This window comes from Protopterus annectens, chromosome 14.part0 (assembly GCF_019279795.1).
Source record: "Protopterus annectens isolate FY-2018-M chromosome 14.part0, PAN1.0, whole genome shotgun sequence".
Lineage (NCBI taxonomy): Eukaryota > Metazoa > Chordata > Ceratodontiformes > Protopteridae > Protopterus > Protopterus annectens.
Window position 1 is genome coordinate 872938662 of NC_056748.1, and position 20936 is coordinate 872959597.

General features: G+C 41.9%; 1 protein-coding gene across 1 annotated transcript in view; it reads left to right on the top strand.

Annotated features, from left to right (window-relative positions):
• The window catches only part of TNKS2 (tankyrase 2), a gene marked incomplete in the record, with an annotated part of 1900381 nt that overhangs the window by 767853 nt on the left and 1111592 nt on the right, over positions 1-20936 (top strand). The window contains 1 exon segment of the mRNA XM_044056654.1: positions 9065-9210. Within this exon segment, the coding sequence (XP_043912589.1) occupies positions 9065-9210 (146 nt within the window).

Here is a 20936-nt window from a genome sequence, read left to right on the forward strand (position 1 = left end):
ATACCTATGCTTCAGAGCAGGCTACAGGCATGATCAGTTCCTTGCACTTCCCTTTGGCTTTCTACTGTGCCCAGGGTATTAACAAAGTGCCTAGCTCCAGTCATTGCATTTTGTAGGCAAAGAAATATTCAAATGTACCCAAACCTGGATGATTGTTTAATTCAGGCAGAAAGCCGGGACTTGCTACTAAATCATCTGGCATTTGTAAAGAAACTACTAACCTCACTGGGGTACACCATAAACGAAAATAAATCTCATCTAGTACCTTGCCAACAAATTGTTCTCCTGGGAGCAAGCTTGAACACAACTTACCAGATGGCTTACTTCACACCAGAGAAACAAGTTTATTTGACAGTCTACTTCAAACTACTGGCCACAAAGACCCAGCTATCTGCAAGGAAAATCCTGCAAGCCATTGGATTCATGGCCTCTTGCATCCTACTAATTCCATATGCAAGACTGCATATGAGGAAACTACAATGATATCTAAAAAGCCTGTGGTGTCAACATTCTCAAGACCTGGAATCAATGATTCCTATCATTCCTTGTATAAAGACACAGTTCCTTTGGTGGGGAGAGGCCTGCTACCACAATAAGGGACTGCCATTCACTCTACCCTCTGCTGCCCAAATCCTAACAACAGATGCATCAGACTATGCATGGGGGGCTCACTTGGCAGGGCAGTGCATTCAGGTCAAATGGAACCAGAGTGAAATGCACCTGCATATCAAGCAAAAAGAAATGTTAGCTGTACAGAATTCTCTGACAGCCTTCAAGGACCGCATTCTTCCAGGACAATTATTGGTAAAGACAGACAACATCACTGTTGTGTGGTACATAAACAAGCAGGGGGGAACCCACACGTACCCTCTCTGCAGACTAGCCATGGCTCTGTGGAACACAGCCTTGAGCTACCAAGTGCACCTACAAGCTCAGTTCCTGCCAGGCAAACTAAATTCACTGGCAGACGACCTAAGCAGAAATGTCATGTTACCACGAGTGAAAACTGGAACCAAATACATTCAACATTTTGAGAAACAAGTGAGGGAACCCAGAGAAAGACCTGTTTGCCTCCCTCACAACTACCAGTTGGACAAAATCTGCAAAAGGACTCCCCACAGACAAGCTTGGAAAGTGGATGCCTTGTCCTTCACCTGGAAAAGCCTCTCAGTTAATGCCTTTCCCCCTCTGCCTCTCCTCTCGAAAGTTCTACTGAAGATCAAACAGGACAAACCAAGGACAATACTGATTGCTCCAAACTGGCCACGCCAGCACTGGTACCTTCTCTTGCGCAATATGTCACTGCTGGAACCATGGCATCTGCCTCAGACCCGTTCCCTGCAGCCCCAGCAGGAGGGCCAGATTCTGCACCCCCAGCTTCAAACACTGAACCTTGCAGCCTGGCTAATTACCTGAGCTCTCCAATAGCATCCCTCAGGCAAGGAGGCCTAGTACTAGAAAATCCTATGCTGAAAAGTGGAAATGATACTGTTCCTGGAGCCAGACTCAAGTGATGGGCATAACAGTGCCCAGCTTACCACATATTCTTCAATACTTAACAGAAATGCTCCACAAGGGCCTTTCCTTCTCATCAGTTAAAATTCATGCCTCAGCCATTTCAGCACATTATAATACTGAGCCACCACTCTTCTGTCACCCCCTGCTGAAACAATTCCTCAGAGGGGCCAAAAATTTAAGGCCACCCAGGAGAGCCGCTACTCCAGCCTGGGACCTTAATTTTTTATTGGAAAAGATCACTCTACCTCCTTTTGAGCCAGCTGCACCTGCAGAGTTGAAATTCCTTTTTTGGAAAACAGCCTTCCTTCTAGTCATCACCTCAGCAAGAAGAATGTCTGAATTACAGGCCCTCATGGCAGTGGAGCCCTTCATCATCTTCCATGCAGACAGGGTGTCCCTCAGGGCCAACCCTTTCTTTATGCCCAAGGTGATATCCAGTGTGGCCCTTAATCAGTCCATTCATTTGCCAACCTTTTTTCCTAATCCACAGAACAAAGGAGAACGAATTCTGCACTCTTTGGACGTGCATAGACAAACTTAGATTTTATTTGGACAGGAGTATGCCTCTCAGAAAAACTGAACAACTGTCGGTTGCCTTTACTGCTGGGGCAGAGGGGAAGGCCATTTCAAAGCAAGCCATTTCTAAGTGGATAGGCCATTGCATTCTTTTCTGCTATAAGCACCATGGAAAACCTACTCCTCAGGGGATAAGATCACATTCCACCAGGGCTGCGTCTACTTCTACAGCCTTTCTCAGAGGTGTCCCTACCAGGGACATCCTAGAAGCTGCTACCTGGAGTTCATAACATATCTTCACCAAGCATTACCACTTGCCTATTTTTTTTCTAAATCCAGAGCTGGTTTTGCCACTGCAGTCTTGCAGGGCTTAATAGCTGGTCCTACTGCTCTCGAACTGCCTCCTCCCTTCCTTAGCTTTGGGAATCTACCCAAATGTAATGACTGCAACAATGGAACACGAAGAACATAGTACAGTTGTGTACACTTACCATAAATGTATATGTTCGAATATATTCACTGTTGCAGTCCTGGTTACCCTCCCTCCAGCCCCCTGACTTCTCTTGGCTATACCTTTTCTTCTGGTTTAGTGCATTTCAGCTTTCTGCTGTATTTGCTTTTTGTTGGAGGTGTAACCTTAGATATATATATATATATATATATATGTATATATATGTGTGTGTGTGTGTGTGTGTGTGTATATATATATATATATATATATATATATATGTATATATATATATATATATATATATGTGTATATATATATATATGTGTGTGTATATATATATATATATATATATATATATATATATATATATATGTATGTATGTATATAAATATAATTGCTTCCCATTATGGGGGCACCTGGCATCTTGGGCAAGAAAAACTGATGTAATGGCGTCGGCTGCATGCTTTATACCCCTGACGACCAGACGTCATGTAAGAAGAGTGAGCATCCAAAGCAGGACCCAAGACTTTGATATTCAGGCCGGCTGAGGGCTACCTACAGGCAGATAACCCAAATATAATGACTGCAGCAGTGAATACACTCGAACATCTACATTTATGGTAAGTGTACACAACTGTACTTTTTTCTGCGTTGGCTGCTGTCACTTGCAGAGTGATGTCAGGTCGTCAGTGCTATAAAGCAAGGCAGCCAACGTCATTACATCAGTCTTTCTTGCCATGGAGCCCGTAGCAGAAGCAGTTTGCATGAGTGCCGGTCGCTGCCAGAAGTCGAATTTCAACTGAAAATGTCTAAAGCTAAGTAACCCCGTTGGGGACCCTTTTTTTCTTGCTCTAACCAACGTCTGAAAAAGTTAACAATTGTCTCACTTGTGGAAAGCTGATCCCACACTAAGGCTTTCATTCTTACTTGCATCACTTGTTTAGGCCCAGATCACGATGTCCCTCGTTGCCGGTTCTGTACCCTCTTTAATGTGCGAGCCATTTGCCATAGAGCTCTTTTTGTAGATAATTATTTTCATATTCTGTCGTCTTATTCTGATATGGTGTCTGTCGGCCAACAATCCTCAGACATTTCAAAAAAAAATGTAAAGATAGAGACATGCCACACAAAGCTAAGCCTTCCAATGACACTACCGCTAAGCAAGTTGTCGGTTCTCTGGAATTCAGTGAGGCACTTTCGCAGCCCCTGATGCCCGATTCGCTTTCTACGCAGGCCTCTGCAGAGACCCTTTCGGAGCCCGGTATGTGGCAGAAATCCACTTTGTCTTCCGAGTCTTTGGCTGTCTCTGCCTCGGTTGGGTTTGGAGCTGCAATGCAGGCACAGGCTTCCGAGGAGGTCGTTCGAACTACCGATTCTAGACAAAAAATGACGTCTTCTCTTCTGTGGTAGCCCTCAGCCGACCAGGCTGCTGTTTCTCAGAGACTGACGAATTCTGTCAGGCCTCGAAGCCAGGCTACTCCTAGGAAATCTACCTCTAGCCACCATCTTGATACTGCTCCCTCACTCCAAGCTCAAATGCTTAAAATGGCGGAGGATCTCGTCTCCTTTATCCGAGGTACTCAGGCCCCCACTCCAAAAAGGAAAAGGCTTCCTTCTACAGAAATTGTCAGACCAAGAGTCTGAGGAATCTGATTATTCTGCCTTTGAAGAGGAACAGCAGCCCTTAACTGCTTATGATAATTCAGATGCAGAGGAATCCATCCCCTCTGCCTCCCCTTCAGAAGACCTCTTTTTTGGGGAAACCCTTCACTCCCTCAGGGAACATTTTCAGTGGGAATCTCAGGACTACCCACAGTCAAAGAAACGACTTAGAGTTTCTGAACCTGCCCTAGCACAGACCCCTGGCCATCCCACCCTTTTCTAGAAGTGGTGGATGAAGTTTTCCTTGAATCCAGTTTAGCCCCTGATGCCCTGCCTCGTGCTCCAGCTAAACCTGACAGGTCCTACAGAGTACCGGATTCTCACAAATTCCTGTACAGTCTTGCTGCTGACCCGAGGTCATTACACAGGGACCCAAAGGAGCTAAGGCTAGTTCTACCAAGAATCCTCTTCCCTCTGACAAAGACTCCAGAGCTCTGAACAGATGGGGTAAAAAAGTATACACCTCTGCAACCTTAGCTATCAAAGCACTCAGTTGTCAGTTCCATATGTTAAAGTATCAACAACACACTTTGGAACAATTAAAACAGAAGATTGCTACTTCTCCTGATGGAGCCAACTGAAAGAAGCTGGTAGAATTACTACACCCTGCTGGTTAAGTGGCCAGTCAGTCATTACAATGTGGATATGACACCCTAGAGGCCTTTAGCAGGGCAGCAGTGACAGGATCTGTTATTAGAAGACATGCATGGCTGAAGGAACAGCCTCTCCCTGATCATGTCAAGTCTAAACTTATTGATGAACCCCTAGATAAGGAATGCCTGTTTGGGGAAAAAGCAGAAGAGGTGTTTAAAAAGATGGATGACAAAGCAAAATCTATGCAAACAGTAAAATATTTATTTCACGTTCAACCACCCAGATTCAGCAGGAACTTCCCCTCTAAGTAGTGGGCCTTCCCTGCGCCCAGCAGACAGGTCCAAAGTAAGCCCCACAGGGACAGGACATCCAGGCCCTTATCCCAGGGCCAGCAAAGAAGCAAACAGTGAACCACTTTGCCTCTAAGGCAGGGAGTTCTAACCCAAGTTTCTATGGTAAGCACTCACAATGACTCTCCCTCCTCCCTCCTTTTACTCATCTAAAACTAGGAGGAAGGCTCACCCTCTTCAAGGGCAATTGGGTCTCTATAACCAAGGACTAGTGGGTATTAAAAATCATTTCTCAGGGATACAGATTCTCCTTCAGTGAACTCCCTATTCCAAGAGGATACCCAGACCCCCCCCCCCCCCCCAAACCAGTGGGCAGAGGCATTAACCTGTCCCTCCAGATCAAACAGGAAAAGGTTTTTATTTCAGGCTATTCCTTTTTCCCAAAAAGGAGGGCACTTGGTGCCCCATCCTGGATCTATCCAAACTGAACACGTCTTTGGTGGTCCCCCAATTCAAAATGCTAACCTTGCAGCAACTCCTGCCTATGCTTGCACAAAATGCCTGGCTGGTCACACTAGACCTAAAAGATGTCTACCTCCACTTCCCCATCTGGGAATCGTGCAGAAAATTCCTGCAATTCAAAGCAGGCAGTCAGCACTTTCAGTTCTCTGCACTGCCCTTTGGCTTATCTACTGCTCCCAGAGTATTCACCAAATGCTTGACCCCGGCTATAGTATTCTGCAGACAGAAATATACAGATTTACCGTTACCTAGATGACTGCCTCATTCAGGCAAACAGCAAAGAAAAGTTGCTCCAGGATCTTCTCTTTGTCAAAAAACTCCTAACTTCCCTAGGGTTCACCATCAACGAGAAAAAAATCAAAGCAAAACCCCACCAGGAAGATTGTTTTTCTGGTGGCTGTGCTAGACAGAACAACCCTAATGGCCTTCCTATCCCCAGAAAAGCAGAGCTTCCTGCCTCTCTACTTCACCCAGCTGGCTTCCAGAAGTCACCTCACTGCAAGGAAGTTCATGCAAGCCCTGGGATACATGGCATCTTGCATCCTTCTCATCCCTCTTGCCATGCTTCATATGAGAAAGCTTCAGTGGTACTTAAAGAACCTTTGGTCTCAGCACTCTCACTCCATAGAGACCACTCTCCCACTGATCCTTTGCATAAGGGATGAATTTCTCTGGTGGGCAGAGGCCTGCGCCATGAACAAGGGTCTTCCCTTCATTCTCTGCCCTTCCGGCCAGACCATCACTACCGATGTCTCAGACATAGCTTGGGGTGCTCACCTAGGAGGCAGGTGTACCCAAGGCCTTTGGCATGCCCAGCAACTTCACTTGCACATCAGCCAGAAAGAAATGATGGCAGTGCAAAACGCTCTGACTTCCTTCAAACCCCATCTCGGACCAGGGGTCCTCCTTAAAAAAAAAACAGACAATACCACAGTAATGTGGTAATTCACCAAGCAGGGGGGCACCCAATCTTGCCCCCCTGTGCAGGTTAGCCATGAGTCTGTGGCTTACAGCCACCCCCATGGGGGCTGCACCTAATTATCCAATACTTACCAGGGATCAACAACACACTGGCAGATCACCAAAGCAGAGGCTTACTGGACCCCCACGAATGGCAGCTCCACAGACAAATCTTTCTGCAAATCACCCAGGAGTGGGGGACCCCGGAGGTGGACCTCTTTGCCTCGCACCTCAGCCACCAGCTGCACAAGTTTTGTATCGCTGAGTATCGCCTCCTAGCATGGAAGGTGGATGCCTTAACCTTCCCCTGGAGCGCCCTCTTTGTGTACGCCTACCCTCCTCTGCCCCTTATTTCCAAGGTTCTGATCATAATAAGAGAGGAGAGACTAAATGCCATAATCATCACTCCAGATTGGCCCAGACAGCATTGGTACCCCGTACTGTGCAGTTTGACCTTACAGCCCCCAAAGCTGCTTCCCCTAAGGTCAGACCTCTTGACCCAAAAGAGGGGGAAGGTACTGCACCCAGACCTACAGACTCTCAAATTTTCAGCATGGCTGATACACTAAAAACTAGCAAGAAGTCACTGTTAAGCAAACCGGTCCTGGACATCATCACAGAGGCTAGAAGGCCCAGCACAGGAAAATCTTATGTGGGAAAATGGAAAAGATTCTGCTCCTGGAAACAATCAAAAGGAGGCAGTACCTCCCAACCTTCCATCGCTCTCGTCCTGGATAACTTAGCATAGTTGTTCAATAGTGCCCTCTCCTTCTCTATTAAAATCCATGCCTCGGCTATCTCTGCCCATTATGATTCAGACCCACCCCTCTTCTCTCATCCTTTGATTAAGCAATTCCTCAGAGGGGCTTCTAATGTCAAGCCTCCCAGAAGGCCTCCTACTCCACCCTGGGACCTGACTTATGTGTTTGAAAAACTAACATTGCCTCCTTTCGATCCTGCTGCTTCAGCAGAATTGAAATACCTCTCCTGGAAGACTGCCTTCCTACTAGCTATCACCTCAGCCAGAAGGATCTCAGAACTTCAAGCTCTCATGGCTGCCGAGCCCTTCATAATTTTCCATGCAAACAGTCTCCCTGAGGACTAATCCGTCCTTTATGCCCAAGGTGGTATCTGATGTGACCCTTAACCAGGCCATACACCTTCCTACCTTCTTTCCCAACCCTCATAACAAGGGGGAAAGCATTCTACACTCACTAGATGTGCACAGACAACTCAGATACTTCTGGACTGCACTAAGCCATTCAGAAAAACTGACCAGCTTCTTGTAAGCTTTGCCCCAGTGGCAGAGGGGAAGTCCATCTCCAAAAGGATTTCGCACTGTATCCATTTTTGCTACAGACTATATGGGAAGCCCATCCCTAAGTCGATCTGTACCCACTCCACTAGGACAGCCTCCACTTCCACTGCCTTTCTCAGAGAAGTACCTACCAGGGACATCATGGAAGCGGCCACCTGGACCTCTGTCCATATCTTTACAAAGCATTACCACCTAAGTCTAGGGCAGGGTTTGCCTCTGCAGTTCTGTAGGGCCTACTGACCAATACATAGGATGCTTCTCTATCCTTCCACCCTTTACCTCAACTTTGGGAATCCTCCCACAGGTGATGACTGCAACAGTGAAACACAAAGAACATAGGTACAGTTGTGTACACTTACCATAAATGTAGATGTTCGAGTGTATTCACTGTTGCAGTCCCAGTTTCCCTCCCTCCATCTCCCATTTAACATCTCCCCCTAGGGGGGACATGCTTCCCAAGGTGGCTCTTAGCCACCAGGACCACTTTTGTCTTTTCCCTTGTGCTTCTGACAGGTTAGAGCAAGAAAAACTGATGTAATGATGTCGGCTGCCTTGCTTTATAGCACTAACGATCTGACGTCACTCTGCAAGTGACAGCAGCCGACGCAGAAAAACATTGACTTTGGTATTCAGGCCGGCCAAGGGCTACCACAGCAGGGATAACCCACAGGTAATGACTGCAGCAGTGAATACACTCCAACATCTACATTTATGGTAAGTGTACACAACTGTACTTTCTGTCTGGCCTGCTGGGCAACTCTTTTACTCAGTAGCTAACCACCCTTCTTTCCTCCTCGAGCTGTGGGAATCATCCATATGTCAGGAATACTGCAACAGTGATTTCAGTCAGGACATGGTACACTTATGTAAGAAAAGCAGTAACAATGCATTCAAACAGCTGTTTAGTATCAGGGAATTAACTTCTCAAATGTAGTGTGTTTTTACCAGTCCGTCTTAGAGTTTTTAAATAATTGTGGAGTTGTAATGTACTGTCTTATGCCAATATTGGAACTTTGTCGATGAGTGTTTGCCCTTTTCGCTTCAGCATCAAATGCTAGAACAGGGTAGATACTGATCATTTTTGGTTGTATGTGGTATTGCACTAATCTCTTAAACGAAACCACATTTTTATTAGTTTTTTTTTTCCCTGTTTCTTTGTATATGATAGTGTTAGGTTACCTGTTAGTGCAAGTTTTTAAAACATAAAATGATTGAAATTTTTTGTTTTTCTAGAAACTTTGTACAATTCAGAATGTAAATTGTAGGGATGTTGAAGGACGCCAGTCCACACCACTTCATTTTGCTGCTGGCTACAACAGAATCGCTGTAGTGGATTATTTGCTTCAGCATGGGGCTGATGTTCACGCTAAGGACAAAGGGTAAAACTATCTTTGCTTCAGCTTGTTCTGTCAGTGTTTGAGTTGTACTTTAACCTGCTCCAGTGTGTAAAACAGGTATTTTGTTCGCTTGAAGTTCTTCCATTAACCTTGCTTTACAGAGTTTTTTAAACAAAAGCAATGTTTCAAATGTCATCCTTCTTATGTCTTTAAACAGGGCTTGGAGATTGTGCAATGGCACAACTTCTGCCAAAGGTAGGTCGCATAGGCTGTAGCAGAGGAGGAACAAGAGGGGTGGCTACCCTGTGTGTGCAGACAGTTAGCGGGTTTGACTAGCACTTCAGTCTAGGCCTGGATCAGTTCCGAACTATAGCAGTAATGTTTTTAAGCAGCTACATTAGCAATCACAATTTGAGACATTCATTGCAGTAGTGCAGTTTGTAGTGAACTGCAGCTGGAAGCTACTGTATCTTAGGTTCCATCAGTTCTTAGTAAGCTCACAACTAGGAAAAGCAATGTTCCTCCATCAGGCAAATTTTACCCACATTAACCTGGTGAAAATTTGTGCTTACCCATCGTGTCAACCATTTTGATTTTAAATATTGCCAAGTATGTACTCTGCTTGACATTTAAGGGCAGCGTATTCCAGAAAAGAGGGATACATTGGGTTTTGGGTACCTTTTGCTTCATCTAGTGTGGTTGATAAAGCAATACAGGTTTTAGATTTGTAGAGAGTATTTGCTTTATTTACAGTATTTGTTTAGGTAAAAAAAGTTCAAATAATACTGGCTTATTAATAGCATGGAAAACTAAGCAGAGCAAAAGGCCTTCATGAGTCTTTGCAACAGCAGTTAGAGGAATAGGACTTTTAAAATGTCAGAATAGCTAAGGACACAGAGGCCTGAATTTTTTTGATGTAGAAATGCTGAGGTCTAGAGTTGGTTTAGGTGCTTAGCAAGGTATGTGCCAGAACGAGCAGTTATGTTAAATGATGGGCCTAATAAGTGAGGAAAGAAGTGTGACTAACTTCTTTCACCCCTCAGGAGATGCCACAGATAAGCCGTGCAAGGTAGGATTTTCTAATTATCATAGAAACTTGGTTGTCAAAGGAAATGTTTTTTGTCAACGTAGATACTCAAGTCAGTGATGAGGGTTTGAAGGATAATATTATTTGTGTGGTACACAGTTGTGTCTTTTGGCTTTTCCCGGTTAGGGGTCACCACAGCGGAACTCCAGTCCGCTAATGATTGGCAGTAGATTTTTTACGTGCCGAGTTGCCAGCTCTGATGCACAATCTTCAACGAAGGTATGCCCATTCACGCATGTCTCCACACACAAGATGTTCTAGGTGAGAATCGAACAGGACAACGTCTATCTGTGAGGCGACAATGCTACCACAGCACCACCACCGCACAGTAATGATGCTAAATTTTACCAAAGGAAACTGTTTTGCATTTATTGGTATTGAGGATAAGCCCATGATTAATGCACTAAGCATTTGTTTGATGTGGCTTTTGCTGGGGAATTTCAGTATCAGAATGATTTGCTGATGACTGCAAACAGAGCAGTCAAACTAGATTACCCGTAGTACCTTGAACATATAATACCATTGGTGATGTTTTTCTTAACAGAAATAGAATTTATCAGTAGTTACAGCATGGATGGATGGTGTTGAATGCCGTGGCAAGGTTCTGGTGGATAGAATAGTCTGTAGGTCCCTTACCCATGGCCTTGGTAACCTTTTTAGAGAAATCAGACTGGTTGAGTGGGAATGATACACCTTTTATGAAGATGAACTGTGTGTCCGTGGATAAAAGGTCATCTTTGTCATTGTTTGTTCAGCTACTATGTCTCCCAACACTAGTCAGACTAATAGACCTGTAACTGCCAGGGTGAGTAGAGGGACCACTTTTATGCACGAACACCATAATACCTGTTGTGCTCACCTTTGGGTGACATCCAGTGGAGAGATTGTAGATGAAGAGTGCTGATGGGAGGGATTTTGCCAAGTGGGCTTAACATTTCTCAGCAGAAATCCAAAGGTGTTACCAGGACACGAGACTGGTATTTTCTAATTTTTTGAAAGTGCCAAAAGGACTTGGTCGAAGAGTTATTTCAGGAGGGGAAGTGTGACTGACTGGGGAAGCAAGTGGGGTGAAGCCAGAAGAGAATTTGTCCAGAAGAATATTGGCAGCATCCTAGGGGATTGTAGAAGGAAGTACCGTTGGATTAAATCAGTACAGAATTGTTGATGTACTTCTGAGTTTCATAATATAGCTGAAGCAAGCATATTGATTGTCCTTTGAATTAGTTATAACCCTAAATTTGTAGATAGCCTTGTTTTTCCATATAAGATTTGAGGGACTGACTTTTAAATCTGTGTTAACATGGTGGCATGGACATTTTTTATAGATAGCCAGGAGTTTTTCATGGTGTTTAAAGATTTATTGTTTTTAGTAAATGATGGATATGTATGATGAAGGCATACCACTTGTGCCAGTTCTGCCTTTTTTGAATAAAAGGAGTGGATGATCAATGTACTACAGAAAATGTAAGATTAAAGAAGTGATAAAATTGCCCTCAACCAGTATTGGTTAATTTTATGGCTAGGATGGGTGGCTTTTTCATCGCAGAAGACCAACTGATAAATAATGTAAAATGGATACTGCTTGAGTGCATGAGCAAGTATGGTTTGAATGAAGGACTTAAACTTTGGTGTTGCACTCCGGGTTGATCATTAACTAATGAAAATCTGTTTTACGAAATCTGCTTAGCCTGCTGTTTTTGTTCTGTATGAGAGATGTTCGTAAATTATTGAGACCGCGCATTTCACATGCTTTTTCATTGGTTAAATTGTTTCTTGAGTGATACTTACATACACAGTGAACTTCTAGGTCTTTGGCTTTTTCTAAAAATATTTTAAGCCTGCATAAACTAAAAGCACTGCTGGTAATTCCCTGGTAGTTTTTCCCACCTACATTCCCCTTTATGTGCCTTTTAAACCTTGTAGATCTGCTTTTTAAACCTGGTGATTTTAAGCTTTCCACCCCTACTGTAAATTGAACTTAATAAGCTCCTTTTCTGCACTGCTGTTGATATCATGAGTTATTTATTTTCATTTCCTTGTGTTTACATTGAAAAAGTGCATTTTGCCCCTCATTGTCTGTTCTACTGATTTACTTGCTATTTTGATCATAATCTACCTAGCTGTTAGATGAAGTAATGTATTTTTACACTCCAGCAAGCACTTGTTTTTACATCAAAAGGTCAGTGGATTTCCAATCTGGTGCACTGGGAGGTAGCCTGGTCTGTTCAGGTTGGGAAATACTTGTGATTTCTGCATGTAGTTTGATTGTCTGGAGGGGCTTATCAGCTTATCCTGTTTTTAGTGCCTTTATAAATTTTGAACAGTTGAATGGCTTGTGGCTCATTAATACAAATCACAGTACTTTCATTGAGTAATAGCACTTCAGTAAGCTGTTAAAAGTACACTGCTGTATCCGTATCTCTATCTTTAAATTTGTTTGTGGTAGCATTTCACTCTGGACACTCCTTTTACTGTGATTTTACATTAGGAGGACAGGAATTGCTCATCTAGTAGCAGTATGTTTACCTGGTTCATCTGAGCTGAGAAGCACACAAAAAGGCTCTAAGAAAAAAACATTTTTTTTAACTCTTCTTATGTACTGTGACTGTACTTAAGCAGTTTAAAAAAATGTACTGTCTGTTGCTCCTTTAAGTAGTTAATTGTACTGTAATACATTTCATCTGTTAGTTATTGGGCTGCTGTTAAGTAGTTTGTGTAGTCTTGTTACCGTTTTGTATCCAAACCAGCTATTCTACATTAAAAATGTGTCTTTTCTCCACCCTTGTGACAGACGTGTGCTGATCTAACTGAGTTGAGGATTTGCTGGTGGAAGGCTTTATTGTATGCTTTCCTGACTAGTGGTTAGCTTAAAATTTGTTTCTCTTTGCTCCAGTTTAAGCCTTGCATTTTATTTATTTTACATTTGTTTACCGGGAAAATCCAGCTGGACCAGGTTCATTTTCAGTGGATGCCCGGGGAGAAAAGCTCCACAATTAAGAAGAAGTTAATACAATGAGAAATATACAAAATGATAATACAGAAGATTACTTACAAGCAGATACTCATTAATTTGTTCACAATTGGTTAACAGGCATTGCAGGACTGAAATACAGTTAGATTAATATTTACAAAGGTAGTTTTGACTGTTTGGCAGTGTAGCAGTTGTCTCGTGTATACTGACAACCACTTACTCCTGAAACAAATACTTTGTTAGAGATGCAGTTACACTGTGAAACTGGAGGCAAGACTCTCGCATAAGGACAAATTGAATACAAAACACGTTGTCAGCACACACACACACACACACACACACACACACACACACACACACACACACACACACACACACACTTCCCATACTATATAAGGATATGACACACAAATCCAGGTATGCGGAAGCACTCACCAGAAACTTACCAAAAAAATCAGAAGCCTCCCAAAAGGAAATGACTAACACACTTAATGCAGAAAACAGCCACAGCACATAAACACTTATAGCAGTGCCTCAACAAATAAGCCCGTAAGGCGTAACACCACAAAACCTAATGTATTTTTCAGAGGTGACTCCATTGTGAGACATACAGATGATGTTTTGTGTTTCACTGTTGCAGTCATCACCTGTGGGTTATCACTGCTGTGGTAGCCCTCGGCCGGCCCGAATACCAGAGTCCATGTTTTTCTGCGTTGCTGCTGTCGCTTGCTGACTGATGTCAGGTCATCAGTGCTATAAGGCAAGGCAGCTGACGTCATTACATCAGTCTTTCCTGCTGTGGTGCCCTTAGCAGAAACTGGCAAGTACGCCAGTCGGTCGCTACCAGAGTTTTGAATTACAACTGAAAACATCTAAAGCTAAGTACCCCGTTGGAGATCCTTTATTCTTGCACTAACTGATGTCTGAAAAAGTTAACAATCATCTCGCCTGTGGAAAGCAAATCCCACACCGAGACTTCCATTCATACTGCGTCACTTGTTTCGGCCCAGACCACGACGTCCCCGTTGCTGGTTCCTTGCCCTCTTTAACGTGATAACTATTTGTTGTAGAGTTCTTTTTGTAGCCAGGTATTTTAATCTTCCGTCCTCGCATTCCGAAATGGAGTTAGTCAGCCAACAATCTGTAGACATTCTAAAAAAATGTAAAGATAGAGATAAAGACAGACCACTCAAGGCTAAACATTCCGACTACTCTACCGCTAAGCAGGTCGTCAGTTCTGCGGAATTCAGTGAGGTGCTTTCGCAACCCTTGATGACCGATGCAATACTTTTGCAGGCCTCTACTGAGACCCTTTTGGAGTCCTGTGTGCTGTAGAAATGGAGAGACATGACTGAGCTCTCAGATTGTGTCACAGGCAGGTATAAGGGTAGCCTTAAGCAGCATTTTACCTTCTTAGAGGATGATGCCACAATACAAGCAAACAATGATTGACTTTAACAATTGGCTTAACTTCTGGTGTCAGTACAAGGGGGATCCATTATCTGTCAGCCTAAGATGACGCAGTTGACAGGCTGCGCTGCTTTGCCATAGATGGTATACACGTGTCTCTGCTAGACTTTTGGATACTGGCAAAGGCATTATCCACCCCTTTTGTGCCTTTTTTAGGCAGTGTCAAAGTAACCAACCTCCCAACATAACAAAATCCTCTCTAGAAAAACTCAAGGTATTGCTGCTTTAATGCTAGAAGTCTAAACAAGAAACTGCACTCCATGGAAGCACTCCTCACTTTGGAAGATGCTGATGTCTGTGCAATCCCTGAGACATGATTCAAAGGCATGGAAAGAACCCCAGCCATGCATGGCTACAATGCCTTCCATACATTCAGACCACAAATTGAGCATGAAAGAGCCAAAGGAGGTGGTGTATCCACCTTCATTAAGGATACGTACACCTCTAGATTGGTCAAACAGTATGATTCTCTTGAGCTACTCCAATTAACCATAGGCAAAGCCTCCTTCCACATCATACCTAGCTATAGGTCCCCCAACATGAAACAGAAAAAGCATACCTGGACTTAACTGGAGTGACTTGCCGTACAGCCAAGCACCTTACTCATGGGTGATTTTAATTATCTTAACACTGACTGGGAAAACATACATGACAACAAACATGCTGGCTCAGAGGTTCTTGGACTTTGTCAATGCAGATACTGGAACAGCTAGTCAGCACACCCACAACAGGCTCAAATGTCCTGGACACAGTACTCAGTAACATTGGAGAGCATTGCCCCCCCCCCCCTCAAATGTGTGATGTCCTTCCTGGTAAGATTGGACTAGACATCAGTCTCATTCGATGTCGTTACAAGACCAGATAACCCATCAGGCTCATAAATGCATAAGAATTTTTTAAGACAAATTACCCACCACTTAGTCATGGTAGAAGTTTTAAAGCCTCCTCAAGAGTTGATAACATGGACTCCTATGCAGAGGTGTACACCAATGCCCTATGTAACCACATAAGCAGTTGTATAGAATTGGCTGTACCTGACAAGATTAAAACCAGGTCTTGCCGAAAAAACAAGCCACCCTGGTGGACCCCTAGTATAAACAGGCTCTACAACAAGAGAAAAAAAATAATGCCCAAGAACAAAAGGGAACTGATTTGGCAGAGGAAGAAATCCCTCTCCAGCTTAAATAAATTAGAGATCTTGATTGCTCCAAAGCTAATTATGAAGCAAAAATAGTCTCCCCTAGTGAAGGATAGTCACAAAGCATTCTTCACCTACATCTGAAATCTGAAAGGGAATACCCAGCTTGAGCTGAACTGGTTGTGAATGGCACCACCCATACTCAACCGGAGGTAATAGCCATTTGCTAGCTAACTGATTGATTTGGAGCAAACTTCACAACCCTGTCCCCTCCAGTCATCCCCTAAGTATACCTGCCACTCAGCCTGTTGTCTCAAGAGAACAGGTCATCCTGGCTCTTTCCAAGACCAAAAACATGGCATCAGTAGGACCAGACAGCATCCCAGGTTGCCTTTTAAACAACTTAAAACATGATCTAGCAGACCCACTTTAACCACAGCCTGTGAACTGGCTGTGTTACAGTGGAATAGAGGATAACATAGTAATCCCTCTGCACAAAGGGGACCATCAACCAACCATGAGAATTATGTTATAGGCCCATAAGGTTGATAAGCCTTATTTACAAGGCCTGTTAAACATGGTTGACTTCTTCGAGAAAGTCACCAAGGCCCTGAATGTGGGAAAGACCATACATACTGCTTATCTTGACCTAGCCAAGGCATTTGACACAACCCCTCACTCTGGTATTATGCAGAAACTAAGGTCTGCAGCTGACAAAGTTTGCAAATTGCTGCAAACAGGGGAGCGGTCATAGAATCTCCAAATTATGTCAAAATCCTGCAAGATGGTCTTAAACAAATGATTGGTGGCAAAGTCAGGGCCTTAAATGCAGTGCAAAAAATGTATTATCCATTTCGGTAAGAGCAATACTCTTGCTAACTACCACATCAGTAGCAACACCTTGAGTATGCACTCAGTGGTTAGAGACCAGGGCACAGAGGTTGACTGCAACCTTACCTTTGACCACCATGTCTCCACAGTGGTAAGAAGGGCAACTCATAAGTAAAGGCATTGCCTCCAAAAAAAAAAAAGTTAGAACTTCCTTGTACTGTCTTCCCTCATCGGGCCAAAAATGAGTACAGCTATGTACCTTTCCAAACACCTGCAACAACTGGAGAGATCACAGAGGTTTCTGGGTTTCATTTTTTTTTCTTTAAATATTTTAAGATTTTTGATAATTACACATACAGTTTAAAATGTTATGTAGTAATCATGTTTTAAAGAAAAAAATAAATTATAACTATTTACAGTATGTGCATTAAGCCTGAAGCTAGAGAATTAATAAATAAAACAAGGCAAATACCAGAAATCATAATAGCAATCTGAAATGATTAAGTAGATGAGGAAGATGATTCAGTAAGGGCCAAAACGTTCAACCGAGGATTATTGTTTAACTTGTTAGGATAGATTCTTATCTCTCTTACTTTAGTTTCTTTAATGCTGTGCCTTTAAAAGTATGAGAAAGTTTTAAAAATACATCTTGAACCCTTTATTGGAGTGTATGGGGTCCAAATGGAGAGATAAGTCAGCAAGTAAAGGAGAATAGTATTGCTGAAATTGAATTCATCCTCAAGTCTTGGTGAGTACCTTCATGAGGTGGACCCTGTTTTTCACAAAATCTCACCAAGATGACACTGATATATAGACTGTATTTATATAGCGTATACTATGGACAGAAGTAGATTAAAAATTAAAAAAGATAGCTGGGTGCACAAGACCCAAGATAAAAAGTGCCCAATCCTGGTAGGCACACTGGTACTGGGCCTGGAAAAGATGACAGTGTAGAATCCTCAAAGTACTGAAACATTCCTACAATGGAGCCAGGCCCAGGGGGAGGATAGCCCCTCTGTTGTAGAAGGAAGCAGTACTCCATAAAAATCACAAAAGCTGATAGGCCAAAGAACAGCCATAAAGACTGTAAAGTGGACTGTTGACCATAAGAAAGAAATGATATATTACTATTATGCAAAAAGCCCAGAATTTCCCAACACAAGATAAAAAAACTATTGAGAGAAGTTAGAGGAAAGAAAAATACTTCACAAGAAAAACTGTCAGAAGCTTCAAATAAAAAATTGTATTCATTAATACAACAGATTTGTGAAAAAACAGTATATAGATCAAGAAACTTTGATCTGTTTGAAAAAGAAGCATCTTAAGAAGTGTGAAAATATAAACAAGAAAACCTAGAGGTTTCTGAAAAGTATAACAAATAAATATGGACATGAGAGAGAGAGTTTTCATATGGTACAGTATTTGTGCAAAGGAGAAAGCCAAATTAAAGACATTCAAAGAGAAATACAGGCAAAGGCATTTAGCTGTGGAAAATTTCACAATAAAAATATATCACAAAGAAGGAATGTAGAAAAGATAATTAGTAAAGTAGAAGTAAAAAAAAAAACAGAAATTTAAGTAATGGATTGCTTGCGAAATGAAGGATTTGGTGTTGAAGGTCTAACACAGGTTACATCACAGGATGATGGAACAAATCCCCAAAGTAAGGAGAAGCAGGAAGATCAGGAGACATCTGAAGAAGAAATGTGGACCTTGGAGAGAAAGAGATTTAATACTGTGTAATATTTTTGCAAAGGAGAAAGCAAAACTAACCAATACAAAAAGAGTAGCACCAAAGATATTTGAAGAGAAGTACGGGCAAAGGAATCTGGACATGGAAAACTTTACAATACAAAAAATAAGAAGACAGTGAAAAAGTCGAAAAGGAGATTAGTAATGGAGAAGCTAAAGAAATGGAAATTGAGATTATAGCATACTTACGAAGTGAAGGATTCAGTGCAGAAAATCTAATTCAGAAAGTACCACAACAGGTTAGAGCAATGGATATACAAATTAAGGGGAAACCAGTAGAATGGGAAGCAATTGGTCAGGTGCCATTCGAAGATATTTTGGAGCCTTCCATGGGAAGCCAGTATAAACATTCACTTGAAGCTGGACAGCAAGGAAAGGAACAGGAAACTGTGGAAACTCTGATGCAGTCAATGTTGAGGAGTGATAGGCCAGTGAGTTCCCATATGACAGAGCAACAGATGGCACAGGATGAAATTGAAGAGAATGTGCCACAAGAAGATGCCATAGAACTTTCTATAGAATGCCTACAGGAAACCAAAAACAAAAAGATTGCCCTCAGTTTAGAAGAAAATGAGCTAAGAGAAGAGTTGCTTGATTTAATGGACATAGATAGAAGTAGACTGCAAAAGGTCAATAAAACCTAAAGTCAGAAGTTTGATAAAACAAATGGGCACAGTAATTAGGACTGTCCATAGAGATCCATGCAATATAATAGAAGTAAATGGGATATATTACTGTGCAGCTAAATTAATAACTGATAAAGTTCTACCACAGGGTAGTAAGAGAAAGGAAGAGGAGAAATCGAATACCATCATAGAAGTATCAAACCGAGAAAACTATAATGCAATTAAGACGAAGTGCCACTGTTAGAAGAATATAGAAGAGGGAACAGATCAACAAAAATATTAAGAAAGACGTGATAAAAGCAATGCACAATATTAGAACAGACCAGGATCTATCATGCAGTCCCGCAGATAAACTAAAAATCTCAGCACAGGTGGAAAAAACTTAGAAGATATGCAGATAAGTATAAAGGAAAGGTTAAAAATAAGCAATTTATTGATGACCCAGAAAAGTTTTATAAAGAATTGGGAAACAAGGTAAAATGAGTTAAAAGACTGCCAAAAAAAAGAAGAAATAGATACATTTTGGTGAAGTATCAATGAAGATCCTGTGGAACATAACAAAGATGCTAAATGGGTAGAAGAAGTAAAAGAAAGAATAAGAAGTTTAAAGGTACAGGATATGAAATGGGATGAAGTGACAGCCAGAGAAATTGAAACAAAGTTAAGAAAAGCTTCTAACTGGAAAACCCCAGGCCCAGATGTAGTGCCTAACATTTGGTTAAAAGTATTAACATCTTTGCATGAAAATTTAGCCATGACTTTTTTCCATGTATTAATATTAGTTTTAAACCTAATGGGACATATAATTGTAGGACAGATAGGGTTATTTATGCCATTAAATGTGGATGTTTTATATTGGGCAAACTAAGAGAATGTTTAAGATTAGATTACTTGAACATTTAAGAGATATTAGGACAAATAAGTTAGAGAGCCCTTTAGCCCAACATTTCTGTGAGTATTATTGTGGCCAATGTGATAGTTTAAAGCCACTATTTTGCAACAAGTGGCTTTAAATGAACTTGATGTAAATAGGATTAAGAAATTACTTTTAAAAAAGAAACTATTTTTAATTTGAAGTATAATACTTTGATACCTAAAGGTCTTAATGCAGACTGTTGTTGGAGAAGTGTGATTTGATATTTTATGGTGTGTAGTGTTTTTTTAATTTGAATAATTGGTTGATTATTTGATTGTTTAATTAATTATGTTTGTAGCTGTTATTATTTAAACTGCTTTTATGAATGGTTTGTTACTCCTTGAAGGCTTACTGTGGCCGAGGCGCTAGAGAAATAAATACTTCACTTTGGTTTGGTTGTTTTCGTGTTTGTGGTGTAGCAATTTTTTCCTGCTGTTGTTCGTGAATATTTTTTGGTTGTGTATTCTACATGGCCAGTGATCCAGCTACAAACATCCCATGTATCTTTAGAGAGGACAATGGTGGTACCTCTCAGTGGACTATTGATGGTTTTTTGACTGTTAACTCTGAACGTGATTGTGACCATTTTGAGAGAAATACTGGTAGTGACAGTGGTTTGGGTGTTCCAGTATGGGAGCCTTTCCTAGCAGATACATGTAACAAGCGTGCTAACAACCCTTTTGCTAATATTGGTAAGCATTCCATGGACTTCCCAACAGAGGTAAAAACAATGATCTCTAAACTTAGTAATTTAATGAATAAAGAAACGGCTACATTTTATAATTATACTAGTCTGCAAAGATATTTGGATTTGGATATTATTCCACTATGTCTGAAAGCCGTGAAATTTCCCTCTGAACCATTTAATGTTGCATGATGTCCTTCAAGGATGCATCTGCAGTCCTAACAAATGGGTTGTCCTGGCCTCAGGCAGCCCTTCGGTCGGCCGGATTCCAAAGTCTGGGTCTGGCCTCGGC